Raw genomic sequence first — 12,634 nt, forward strand, 5'->3', positions numbered from 1 at the left:
CTATGTATGCTGCAGATCAGTGCACGGCCACGAGGTAGCTATCATGAATTACAGTCATCTAAGTTGGCGCCCAAGCCATGGTGTCGTGAGCGGTCGTGTCTATCAATCTTCCTAGCTCCTAAAACGCCCTGCTGGTAACCAACGATTCCCTAAACGCTCAACCTCTATCCGCAGACTCCGAAATGCGCGTCTGCGCTCCTCTCATTGTCATGCTTCCTAGAGCCAGCATACCGCCACCCGTCCGTGATGCGTTTTGAGTCATCCCTGTGACGGCCTGCTGCGCCTCAAACGGCGCAACATCGACCTTGTCCCCATCTTCGATCATGGTCCAGTCGTCCTCAAATCCATCGGTGTGCTCGTCGCCCTGCCTGGCGTGCTTGTTGATGAGCGTGCGAGCGCGGTCTAGCTCACGGTAAATCGTCTGTATCGCAACTTGTGCGCCGTTGTCCTGCCTCAAATTAGTGGATAACGACGGATTTGTCCAATCTCAGTACACACCTTCCGAATCTTCTGTCCGAGTACCTTCGCCTTGACGATCATCCGCTGGCTGTTGGTCACTTCCCAGAGAGCTCGGCTGAAGACGCTCGTATTGACCTTCTTCAGCCATACACCAACACCGAGATCCTCTACGCGTTGAGCGAAGAAGTACTGATCACCAAAGAAAGGCTTGATGACAGTCGGAATGCCAGCTCGCAAACTTGCTCCCGTTGTGCCAGATCCACCATGATGTACTGCGGCATCCATCTGCTTGAACAGCCAATCGTGCGGAGCAGCCTGGATCTGGAACACCTCTGGCGGTAGAGGAATCTCAGGCTTCGATGCGTCCTTCGTTTCCAGACGGTCTGACCAGCCCTTTGACAGGACACAGCGCACGTCTGCCTTGAGGACAGAGTCTACTACAGTCTTAGTCAAAGCGGCTGGGTCGTCGATTACAATGGAACCAAAGCCAATGTAGACGAGCTTCTTGTCATCACTTCGTGCTTTTTCGATGAAAGCTTTTAGGTCAGCGGGCGGCTCGTACATGTCGGCCTCATCCAGGAACCAGTAACCCGTTACACGAATCCAGTCTGGCCAATCAAGCGGCGGAGGTACCACGTGAGGACTGAAGTTGTACAGAAATGGTCGAGAGTTGGCCTGCATCTTGGCTTGGGAAGTGTTTTGCAGCCCAAGCTCTCGACGACGCCACTTGTTAATCTGACCAGAAATCGCTGTCCAGAAGATGGCGTCGAAGGTGATGTATGTGATGCTGTTGTAACCGCCTCCCATCTTCTTCTCTAGAACTGAGAAAGCATGTGGATAGGCTCGGGTACGCGTCCAGGGCATTGTGAAGGCACGGAAGTAAGGAATTTCGAGCGCTTCTGCAATATGGATACCAGCCATCGCACTTGGACTCTCAATCAAAACATCGGCACCCTGGCAAGCTCGCCACGCAGAGCTGCAGACGTCGTCAAGCCAGCCTCGGAATTTGGAATTCGCTTCTTTCATGAAATTGTACGTGAACATGCCGTGCTCAACGCAAATTCGCATGAGCTCTGCCGGGTTGCCATCAACGGGCGCAAAGTCGATACCGTGCTTTCGAACCCACGGCTCGAACTCTGCATGGGTTGCTATTCGCGGCTTGTGGCCCTCTTTCAGGAGCTCCTTACACAGTGCGATGTAGGGCTGCACGTCGCCACGAGATCCGATCGTAAGACAGACGACTGTAAGCGATTCTGCCGGTTTGAAATCGACAAATGAGGCAAGTGGATCGTCGAAAATCAGCGGGATACGGTCGTGATCGGTAGCGTGGACAATGTCAGATACATCGATCTGCGGGTCATCCGCGGTCTCTTTTCGCGCTTGTTGAAGAAGATCATGCTCAGCTTTTGCCGCTTCGTCATCACTGTCGATTCCTGAAGAAGACGAGTATCTGTCCTCCAAGTACTTTGCGCTCTCCAATATGCGGAGCACAGTGATAGCGCATTCGTCGCGGTACTCAGCTTTCGAAAATTCGAAGAAGAGCTCCTCGTGCCCTCTTATGACAATAGCGAGGCCGTGATAGCCGATCCGAAACCCCTTCTCTTTGTTGACATTCTCGATGTCCTTCATGGGCAGGATGATCTTCGTTTTCGATGTAGGCATCAGGCTACGGAAGCAAAAGTATTTGCCGCTAACGTAGATTTTGCCATAGTTGGGCAACACTCGCTGTAGTGATGCAAAGAAGGAGGACTGAAGTATCTCCGTCTCAGGAAAGGCGAAATGCTCTCTGAAATTCTCAGCCGCTTTGACTGCGTCCTCGTCGTCTTCGTAGCCGTGTACTTCATCACCGGTTTCGAGCCCTTCTACAGTGTTGTAGTGCTTGCGTCCGCCAGCCAGCATGCCAGAGACCTTTTCGTAGTACCCCATTGATTCGGTTGCGAGTAAGTTGCCCATCTTTTTCGATCGATTTCGAAGGAAGCCTGCAAGACCTGTAGCTTTATTCAGAGGGTAAGACGCGATATCTTGGAGCGCTGATGATGAGCCTGACAGTCGTGGTTGGGCTAGGCCTGCTTCCACATCGTCTTCTGTGGTTTCGGATGCGACAGCCGGCGCCTTTGCGCTGATGCCACTGTTCAAATGTTGCGTTGTTTTCGGTGGTTGTCTCCCTCGCCCCGAAGAGCGCGTTGTGTCATGCGAGTATCGCGCTAGTGGCCCTGATAGATCAGAGGCAACAACAGGTGAATGGTTCGCTGGCGCTCGAAACACATCGGATCGGTTCAAGATCTGGGACGCGGATGCGCCGCTCTCATCCATAGACTGTATCGCAGCGGAAGACTCCGTGTCACGCTCGAGTGAAGTAGTGGCAGACTCCGTATCCGTTGCTCTTGGTGACAACGGTGATTGATCCCCCGGGCGTCTCCTCGTTTGCAGGTCGTGGCGGCCTCTACTAAAGCTGCGTCGCACCTCTTGACTTGGGCGGTGGGACGTGCGACTAGCATCCATACTGCGGCGCGCATCCCAGCCCTTTCGGCACGCATCCACGCTGGATCGAGCAGACATATTGCCAATGCTTGATCTTCCAGCGTGCGGGGCTGGTAGTGGTGAGAGAGTCGCGCGAACATTCTCCACGACGGGTGAGCCGTACGGCGACTTTGCACCAGCGTTCGGTGACGCTGTGGGCGTGACAGCTTCTGGGTCGTTATGAGATTCAGTTGTTTGGTGGTGCTCGTTGTCATTGATCATGATCCGCAAAACGTTAAGTGCGTCCTGGCCGTTGTTGAAGAATGAGAAGAAGTACTACCTAATGTCAGCGAGGCTTCTGCTACAGGTAGAATAACTGATGTGTACCTCATCGATGGCAAACGTCTCGTCGTTGTCGATCACTCTGACCTTGACAGTGTTCGCAAAGTCAAGTATGGCGCTCTCTTCAATCTCCAGCACGTTTTGGATGGGCAGGGAGATCTTGACACTGTTCCCTTCGTTGTGTGTCCGGAAAATGACTTTCTGGATAGACCTCACCCATTCTTTCGCGCTCGCAGCACTGTCCGCCTTGAACTGAAACGATCCCTCATCGGTGGTCACGGTAAATGCAGTCTCTTCCTCATTCTTCTTCCTGGCTTCGAGTATCTCGGCGGAGATGGCGTACTGTAAGTTTATGCGGTTGCGCGGGAAGTATAGCTCTGCCGGGTTCGTGTAGTAGGACAGAATATCGCCTCGTAGAATAAACCAGTATCTATTGTACTTGGATCGGCCGCGCTTGAACAGGTAGCCAGTCTTACTGACATCGTACTGCAACATGTCAACACAGGCCGCGTGCGGCTACTCTCGACTGCTTACATGTTTCTTGGGGAGGTATGCGTAGAAGCAGATATGCTTCTGCGTAATGTACATGTACCCCTGCAATAGGATGCTCTGGAGCAGCCAGCAAGGATACTCTGAGATTACCTCTTCGACATCCTCAAACTCGAATATCTGCCGTATTCGTTGAGCCAGAGTGACGGGCACTGCTGGAGTCTTGGCCATCCCAGCTGAGCTTCCATAGCTACTGCTTCTCTCTGAACTCCTCACGTTCTCAACATTGGTATCTTCGTCAGCGGTAGCTTTGGGCTTCGTCATGGACGATCGTTCGCTCGGGGATACAGAGGGAGAAGACTCCGGAAGAGGCGGTCTTGGTGGCAGAAGCTGAGAGGACGACATCTGTTCCATGGGGTGGTCTTTTGATCTAGCGTCCTTTCGACTCTTTGGTCTGGGTAGTGAGCGCAACAGCTTGTGTTCCGACAAGACCCTGCGGTGCTGCTTGCCTTGGTGGGACTGGTCGGCCTGCAGCTCCTCGGTCGGCTGTGGGAAGTCGTTCGCTGAGCTCAGGCGGCTCAATCGTGCGGCGCCGTCCAAGCCGTGGTAAGCCTGGCGCTTCTTGCCTTCTTCGTCGCTGTCGCCCGAGTCTACCTCGTGCATGGTCGCCAGGTCCTTGTGCGATTGCTGCCCCGCGCGCGCAATCATAGAGAAAATGGACTGGTTCATCGACAAGGTGTTGTTCTTCTTCGGCGCCGTCACGTCGTCGTCCGCATCTTCCCCATCCTTGAAGCGCTCCGGTATATCGAGCGATCGCCTGCGTGGCTTCTCGTCCAGGTCTCTACGCTTCTTACTCAACCTGCGGCTCGACCTAGCCCTCCCTCTGTCTTGCGACGCCATGTTGTGTGGTGCACACGTTTACGTTGCGGTAGCTTCACGGGCGGTTAGGCGCTCGGAGGTCGTTCGTTGGGTGCGCCGATCAAAGAGGCTTGGATATGCCGACGGTTGGTGTGGTGTGATTTTGCTCCACAGAAGACCTTCACTGCTACAGGCAGCTCCTAGAGGGTATCGTCACATATTGAACGAGTACAGCGATGCATCGATGCACTGACAGCGTGACGACCGCACGCACGACATTTAGCGCGGTCCTGCGCGGATGACTGGTTGACACGATAAGCCGGGCCACCTGCACTAGACTAGGCAGCATCACGCAACAAGACCGCTTCAGGAACACGACTGTGCATGTTGCCTTGCGACAGCCCCCAGTGCACATGATCGTTTCAACACGGCTGGTCATCGAGACTTGTACCTAGCATACGTCACATATCGATAACGAACGGACACACGCTACTGCGTACAGGCAGCACAGGCACACGACGCAACCCACATCAACTACAACTCTCGCTTTGGCTGCAGGCGCTCCCAAGGTGCTCTCATGGTATGGACTTGATTCGCTGATATACATGACTTCGACAATTTGTGCCGGCAAAGAAAACGTAACCCATTAATGCTGAATACGATGTGGACCACGCAATGTTACTTGCTAGTCAATAGTCCCAGGTTCCTCCAAAACTCCAAATGCATCCCTTCGACGGCAACAGCCATTTACTTGGCCTTGGCAAGACCGACCGCCGAGTTGCCGACGTCGTAGACAGAGTACCACCTCCTGAGGAAGGCGTCTCCGAGTATGGCAAGGGGACCTACGGGCTCAGGGAAGTCCATGCCGAAGAAGGCAGAGATGCACGACCCCTGGACCTCGAGAATGTAGTCGTAGGCACCGATGGTGAAGTTGTGGCCAGTCAGGGTGAAGGTGAGGTCGGGCAGACTGTCACGCTTGTCGCATTCGACCGTGTACTGGCCGTTGTACGACTTCTTGGCGCCAATCTCCTTGTTCAGAAGCTCGGCGATGGTGGACGGAAGGGCAATGAGAGATGTACCGGTGTCGAGAATGACGCCAGTGTTGTCCATCTCGGCAGTCTCTTTGCCAAAGGTGATGGCATCGAGGTCAACCTCCCAGTAAGCCTTGCGCCTCAGGGGAATGTTGATGAGCTTGCCAGTGTAGTGGCTCTCGTCGATACCGCCAAAGGTAGCAACAGACTCCTGGCCCGCGTTGGTGTCTCCGAGGTAGAAGGCAAAGACTGGCTTGTCCAACAGACCCTGGTCGAGCATGTTGTAGAAGGGAGGAACGATCTTGTTCACCGAGATGGTGTCGTAACCGAGGCCCATGATACCGTCAAAGCGGCCAAAGGCAAAGGCAAGACCAGGCTCAGAAGTGGCCTCGGCAAAGTCCTGGTGCTTGACTTTGAGGTCGCCGATCTGGAAGACATCGTTGGAAACGAAGCCGCTAAGCTCGCCAGATCCGTAGCGGATCTCGAACGAGGTGCCGTTCTTCTTGTAGGTCGACGAAGACGACGAGTCGTACTTGCTGTGGAGGTAGCAGGCGATGGAGTTGCACTCGGACGAGGGAACCCAGAGGTTGGAGCTTCCGGTGTCGAGAACAACCTTGAAGTCCTGGGGAGGGGTACCGAGCGAAATCTCGGAGAAGTCTGACGACGTCAGTAGCTGCTGGGTGCTGAGGGGAGGATGAGACAAGGGGGCAATGTACACTGGGCGTTGAGGAAGTTGCTGACAGGCACTGGGTGTGTGCCGTCGGCTACGTAGGGGGCCTTGAACATCTGCTCGGCGTGGTTCTCAGACTTGATGCCCATGTACTTCTGGCCGAGCGCCTTTGCGTGCTCCTGGATGTTTGCGTATTTCTGCGGGCTGTCAGACCATGTCGCCATCGCAGGGCGGCGAACGGCGTTGACTTACCAGCTGCTCCGACAAAGGCACCTTCTGGAGCTTCATCTTGTGGACGCCGGCGACGGCCGGCGAGGCCAGCGCACCGGCAGCGAGGAGAATGGCCGTCTTCATGATGGCAGTCGAGATGTGGTAAAATGGGGGAATGCACTCGAAGGATGCAGGTGAAGTGGATGATGGAGATGGGCAGAGGGTGGCGGAGGGAGCTGCCTGGAGAGATGGCTGGGGATGGGGCTTGGGGCTCGGCGGCCGGATGAGGTCATGCATCGGTCCGCGCCAGTCGCTTTCGGCACCGAGGCGCTTCGACGATCCCTGTTTCCCCATACAATCTAGGTAGGCGCTCGCGCTCGTCCTGGCCCGTCGTCACCTAGAGTCATCATGCACTTGACTTGTTGACTTCAACTCGCTCGCTCGTGGCTGCGTCTTGTCTTGCGTAGTCCAGTAGGCGGTTTCCAGTTTGGCAGAGTTGCCTATTCCCAGTGACCCGTTCCCTCCAGGCTCCAACGCAACTGCTTCACTACGTGCTCAATCGAACGCCTTAGCAGCGCACGATGCTGTTCTGAGCAGAAACTCAATCTCAGTCACAATCGATGGCGTATTGACATACACAATCAAGGGGCTACTTTAGCCCAAAAGGCCTGGCCTGGCGCAAGCTTGGTCGTCGCAAGGCGCTCCGTTGCTTACGAGGGCGCTACCGCTGCTGTGTAGGTGCGGTCGCTCGGTTCCTCAGTAGAGGGTTTCACGTGCAGCGGCATGCTCAGTAGGACGAACGATTTCATTGGCACTATGGTTTCGATCGGTCGTGAATTCAAAGCGTGCCAGCTTCACACTACAGCATCTGGCTCGTCGCTGTACTGAGGAGCAATGATCCTCTCCTCGTGTTCTCGTCGAGCCGTCTCTAGATCGGCTGCCCACAGAGCAGAGCTGGCAGCAGCTGTCAAGAGAAACAACATGCTGAATGGCGGTACCAGCTGTAAGAATAGGTAAACCGTGCCGTACCTGGACGATGATCAGTAGGTTGCACGGCACAGCGTTTGGTAGTGAGAAACGCACCAGGTGTACTGCCACCTTTGCTTGCTCACAAACTTGTCTCTCTGCTTGCGATCGAAGCCCAGAAGCTGAAAGTACCGCCAATGCTGAAGAGGACCGGCGCGGTAGCCGGTGAGAAGTAGGAACAACGGCACGCCTACATAGGGAACAAAGTTGAGCGGCAGCAGTATGACGAATTCGGCAATCTGGCGGAAGGAGAAGGGCGCGTAGACTGAGGTCTTTGTCGGCCTTCCAAGGCGGCGCACAGGGTCGTTCAATTGCTCGTCCGAGACGGGGCGATGCTGTCGGACAAGATGCTCGTATCCCTTGTGAATCATAACGGCATCGAAAATGTCCACCTGCGTCTCGTCCACCAAGAAAGCCTCGAACAGAAGAGCCACTGCAGCGGCGCCTTCTCCCAGGACGAGGAAGGTGCCGTTCACCCAAGCACTGCCACCCTTGTGGAATATCGACAGGAACGCGACCTGCGGCAGGAAGGTCCAGACGAACAGGTTCAGCAGAACAAAGGCGCTGAGCAGGAAGGCGGGCAGGAGACGGGTCTTGAGCATCGGATAGAGGTACGGGTGTCTGGCGAAGAAGACGATGCCCTGCTGCCTGTCAGTAAGGTCTTGGGGTCTTGGGGCCTTGGGGCCTTGGGGTTTGGAGCGGCTTCTGCTGGGGCGCGTACCTTGGGCAGATACGACACGGCGACCATGTTGTCCCATACCGGCCGAATGACCACCCTGGGCACGTTGCCCAGGGCAGACTGCCGCTGTTGTTGGGGCATTTTGGTGTTGGTGTTGGTGTTGGTGTTGGCGTAGGCGGCCATGTTCAATGTTCAATGTTCAGTGTTCGACAAGTGACGCACTAGCGCCTTGCGTTGCCCAGCCCGCATGTGACAGAGCCGTGGACGGCCGTGGGAACATGGCTGCACATGTCGAGACTCGATACACGGCGCATTTACATGATTCGTGCATTTGCACCTGCATTTGCATTTGCATTTGCATTTGCGTCTGCGTCTGCGTTTGCATTCGACGATAAAAGGGTATAGAACGCCATCGGACGCCTCACCCCAGTGTCTTTGTCTTCTTCTCCTTTTGCCTTTCCATGGCCTGAAGCACATCGTCAGCATTGTTGACATCGCCCTTCCTCTTCTTCGGTCCACGCTTCCTCTTCTTCGCAGCCTTGAGTCCGTCCTCGTCTTCGTCGTCACCGCCAGTGCCCAGCCCCTTCCACTCGCTGAACTTGACCTTCTCTCCTTCCCTCTCCATCTCGTCGGCGTCGTCGAATCGTGACTCGCCAAAGCCCATGTCCATGTCCTCCATGTCACGATCTGAGGCTGCAAGCTCGGCAGCGCGCTTCTTGAGGCGCGCTTCTTTAGATTCAGCATCGCTGGGGTTGGCCGAGGATAGGTTTTGCAAGAGAGTCGACTTCTCATCGAGGTTACGGACTTTGGCAAGGGCAGCTCGGACGGTGGCATCGGCAGACGAGAGACCGGATGTGTTGTCGGGTGTAGTACCTTGCGTGGGTCTGGATTTGAAGTAGTCCCGTTTGGCGGATGGAGTGGGTCCAGAGGGTTTCGATGCTCCCGCTGCAAGGCCCTCCTCCGTCTCCGGCCCCGGAAAGACCGGGACGGCGGCTGGTGCTGACGGTGCTTTCTCGACGATAGCTTCTGGCGCAGCTTTTCCTTCCTCCCCAGAATACTCGTCGTCGTCGTCACCCTCATCGTCGTCGAGGTTCGCAAGGGGGTTGTAGTTGGACCCAACGCCAGCAAATATGTCGTCGTCGTCGGACTTGGCCTCGTCCCGCTGCTTTGGTGCGGGCAGATTGTGCATGTTGATGGGCTTCGTGGCGTCGTCCAGGTCGTGCCGTATCTCGGGCGCCGGCTGGGGTTCGGCCTTTTGCTTCCTCACCTTCCTCTTCTCTTTGCCGTCTGGGCCTGTGATGATCAGAACCTCGCGGCCTTTGTCGTCGGTCTCGATGCGGGATCGCTCGCCCTGTGGGGTCACCTTGCGAAAGCCAGGGCCCAAGGTCGGGAACCTCTTTGCATGCTCTGCCTCTGCTGCCCTGGCTGCCTCGTCACGTTGGCGCTTGAGCTCTGCCAGGATGTCGGCCCGTGTCCTCTTTGCGCCTGCGACGGGCAGTGGCGGCGGCGGCGGTGCCATGAGCTTTTCGCCCTTTTTCTCCACCTGCTGACGGGTGAGTGGGCCCACGTCTGCCTCGGCCAGCTCGTCAAAGGCGTCTTCGACGTCGGACGCAACCTCGACCTGCTCCTCCTCTTCCTCCTCCTCCTCCTCTCCTCCCACGGCAGCTGCGTCTTTGTGGCCGGCCAGAACATCCTCGCCGCGCCTCACGCGCTCGAGCAGCTTCCTGTCCAGGCCCTTGACCAAGTGTGTCGTGCCCACGTCTCCACCCGTCATGTCCTGCACCAGCTTCTCAAACGTCTCGCGGTCGATCTGGCCGAGCCGCATGGCCTCGTCGAGGTTCTTGATTCGCTTGGCGAGCTCGCTGTCGTCGTCGTCGACGCGCTCCTTGGTGCGGTCTGTGTAGCCGGCGGCGAGTTGGGTGCCCTTGGGTGCCGAGGCGCGCGCCTTCTTCTGCGGGTGGGCTTTGGCGTTGCGCTCGGCCAGCTGGCGGGCGAAGTCTGCCTGGACCGACGACCCTCTGCCCACTTGACGCCTGCAGGCCCGGTCAGCGCGCACATGTGGCCGTGTTGGGGGGACGCGCTCACGGGGTCATGGGGATGCTCGAGTGTTTGCGCGCGCCGAGTGCACCGCCCGGCGTACGTGAGGCCGGCGTGCGCGAGGCCGGCGATGCGCTCTGGCTGCTGCCGTCCTGCGGCTTGGCCTGGTCGCTCAGGAGCAGCCGGCGGAACTGCGAGTTGTTCATGTTGCGTGAGAGGACTGGCCGCGAGCGAGGACGGCACGGAAAAGTCGCCGTTGCCGAAGCGCGTCCGTCCATGTGGATCTACAACATTGCAGCTTGGGCCGCTGAGCGCTCCGTGCCTTCCCCCTCCTTCCCAGTCTTCCCCCTCCTTCCCCGCACTGCGTCACTCAAGCACGCTTCACCCTTTACCCTTTACGCTGTGTAGATTGTGAACGGCAGATGGTGGACAGTGGAAGAGGACCATGAACAGCGAGAAGTGAACAGTGAACAGTGAACAGTGAACAGTGAACAGTGAACAGTGAACAGTGAACAGTGAACAGTGAACAGTGAACAGTGAACAGTGAACAGTGAACAGTGAACAGTGAACAGTGAACAGTGAACAGTGAACAGTGAACAGTGAACAGTGAATAGTGAACAGTAAATAGTGAACAGTGAACAGTGAACAGTGAATAGTGAACAGTGAATAGTGTACAGTGAATAGTGAACAGTGAATAGTGAACAGTGAATAGTGAACAGTGAAGACAGTGAATAGTGAAGACAGTGAAGAGTCGATAATGGGCCGTGGACATGGAACATCCAATGCCGAGCAACAACAGACTTGCGCTGCTTCTTTGATAATTACAACACGTCTTGCACAGCACGTCTTCACACGACAGCCCCAGCTCCAGCACCGTCTAGTCGCCTTGGTGGCCCATGGCAGCAGCAGCAGCATCCTGCAGGGAGAACTCCACTCAGCCATGCCCATGCCCCTAGTGATGAAGCTGCACCGCCACCATCCCCACGTCGTGAACGACCACGCAGATCTGTCGTGCACCACCTTTAGCCTGGATCCTTCACCGTGCTCGTCCGCCTCCGCCTCTGCCTCCGCCCCGCTTCTCGTGCTATATAGAGCCGACCTTCTGGTCCTGTCTCTGTCCCCACCTTCCCTTCTCTATCCTGTCCATCAATCCTCCCACATTGCCGTTGCGACTCTTGACAATGTTCAGGACGCTGCTCGTGGCAGCGCTTGCTGCTGTGAGCGCTTGCTACACCACACCAAACGCTACCAACTCCACCACTACCACCTTCAAGAACCCAATTCTTGACACCGTGGCCGCCGATCCGTACGTTCGCTGCTCCATCACCGCCTCAAGCCCATCAACCATCTAACACTTTACAGATGGGTCTTCCGCCACGGTGACTACTACTACATGACCTACACAAATAACGAAAACATCACCCTTCAACGTAGCAAAGTGCTCACGGACTGGAACAACGCAGAATTCAAATTGCTCTTCAAGCCGCCTCCAGGTATGAACTACTCCACAGATCTCTGGGCACCAGAGCTCCATGGTCTGGACGGCAACTGGTACATCATCTTCACTGCAGATCCGCGCAACGATTCTCCGCCGCCTGAAACGGACATGTGGTGCGAGTACAACTGCCCGGCCGTAAACCATCGCATGTATGTGGTCGAGGGCATTGGCGCCGACCCATGGACTGCCTCCTACACCTACAAGGCAGAGCTCAATACATATGACCAATTCTCGATTGATGGCACATACTTCCAGCACAACGATCAACTGTACCACATCTACTCCTGTTGGTATCGAAAGTATGACGGCTGGCCGGCCAATCTCTGCATCACTAAGATGTCAACCCCCTGGACAGTATCCTCACCCTTCACGGACCGCCAGATCATCTCCACACCAGAGTACGCCTGGGAGAAGACACCGTTCGGCCGCGCAAGCAACGACCGTCTCTCCTCCAACGAGGGACCCCAGCAGCTCATCAATCCAGAGACGAAGCAGAATTTCCTCATCTTCAGTGCCGCACGCTCGGATAACCGCAATTACTGCCTCGCGCAGCTGGAGCTGGTCGGCGACGATCCGATGAACCCGAGCGACTGGCGCAAGCATCCGTACCCTGTCCTCTATCAAAATCCGGGCGCGGAGGCGTATGGCGTCGGTCATGCGAGCTTCACGACCAGTCCAGATGGGAAGGAGGATTGGATTGTATATCACGGCATGCAGGATCCGACCAATGGGTGGGGCGCAAGGACGATTCGCGCGCAGAAGTTTACGTGGAACGAGGACGGGACACCGAACTTTCCCAAGCCTGGATATGGACCCTATCAGATTCCCAGCGGCCAGTAGATGACTGAACAGGGCTGTCGCCCGTTCTTGTTTGA

General features: G+C 56.2%; 5 protein-coding genes across 5 annotated transcripts, besides 8 other annotated features; 1 reads left to right on the plus strand and 4 right to left on the minus strand.

The window, feature by feature from the left end:
* Positions 1 to 157: 157 nt before the first annotated feature.
* EKO05_0000472 (Sterol 3-beta-glucosyltransferase) lies at positions 158 to 4,650 on the minus strand (the record flags this gene model as incomplete). The annotated part of the gene is made up of 4 exons (XM_038936377.1): positions 158 to 448; positions 499 to 3,255; positions 3,307 to 3,747; positions 3,796 to 4,650. 4 exons carry the CDS (start codon positions 4,648 to 4,650, stop codon positions 158 to 160), a joined length of 4,344 nt encoding a protein of 1,447 aa, XP_038803012.1.
* A 705-nt stretch (positions 4,651 to 5,355) lies between these two features.
* On the minus strand, positions 5,356 to 6,663 carry EKO05_0000473 (Saccharopepsin; the record flags this gene model as incomplete). The annotated part of the gene is made up of 3 exons (XM_038937033.2): positions 5,356 to 6,296; positions 6,356 to 6,506; positions 6,562 to 6,663. 3 exons carry the CDS (start codon positions 6,661 to 6,663, stop codon positions 5,356 to 5,358), a joined length of 1,194 nt encoding a protein of 397 aa, XP_038803013.2.
* Positions 6,664 to 7,373: 710 nt separating this feature from the next.
* On the minus strand, positions 7,374 to 8,407 carry EKO05_0000474 (uncharacterized protein; the record flags this gene model as incomplete). The annotated part of the gene is made up of 3 exons (XM_038936772.1): positions 7,374 to 7,548; positions 7,603 to 8,186; positions 8,267 to 8,407. The coding sequence occupies 3 exons, from the start codon at positions 8,405 to 8,407 to the stop codon at positions 7,374 to 7,376; spliced, it is 900 nt and encodes a 299-aa protein (XP_038803014.1).
* Positions 8,204 to 8,242: a tandem repeat.
* Positions 8,367 to 8,394: a tandem repeat.
* A 143-nt stretch (positions 8,408 to 8,550) lies between the features above and the next one.
* Positions 8,551 to 8,589: a tandem repeat.
* Positions 8,590 to 8,645: 56 nt separating this feature from the next.
* Positions 8,646 to 10,467, minus strand: EKO05_0000475 (uncharacterized protein; the record flags this gene model as incomplete). Its single annotated transcript, XM_038936799.1, has 2 exons — positions 8,646 to 10,257; positions 10,310 to 10,467. 2 exons carry the CDS (start codon positions 10,465 to 10,467, stop codon positions 8,646 to 8,648), a joined length of 1,770 nt encoding a protein of 589 aa, XP_038803015.1.
* Positions 8,726 to 8,789: a tandem repeat.
* Positions 9,283 to 9,312: a tandem repeat.
* Positions 9,849 to 9,881: a tandem repeat.
* Positions 10,468 to 10,719: 252 nt separating the features above from the next.
* Positions 10,720 to 11,000: a tandem repeat.
* Positions 11,001 to 11,309: 309 nt separating this feature from the next.
* Positions 11,310 to 11,340: a tandem repeat.
* A 102-nt stretch (positions 11,341 to 11,442) lies between these two features.
* EKO05_0000476 (uncharacterized protein) lies at positions 11,443 to 12,599 on the plus strand (the record flags this gene model as incomplete). Its single annotated transcript, XM_038936454.1, has 2 exons — positions 11,443 to 11,567; positions 11,624 to 12,599. The coding sequence occupies 2 exons, from the start codon at positions 11,443 to 11,445 to the stop codon at positions 12,597 to 12,599; spliced, it is 1,101 nt and encodes a 366-aa protein (XP_038803016.1).
* Between the last annotated feature and the right edge of the window lie 35 nt (positions 12,600 to 12,634).

This window comes from Ascochyta rabiei, chromosome 1 (assembly GCF_004011695.2).
Source record: "Ascochyta rabiei chromosome 1, complete sequence".
Classification (NCBI taxonomy): Eukaryota; Fungi; Ascomycota; class Dothideomycetes; order Pleosporales; family Didymellaceae; genus Ascochyta; species Ascochyta rabiei.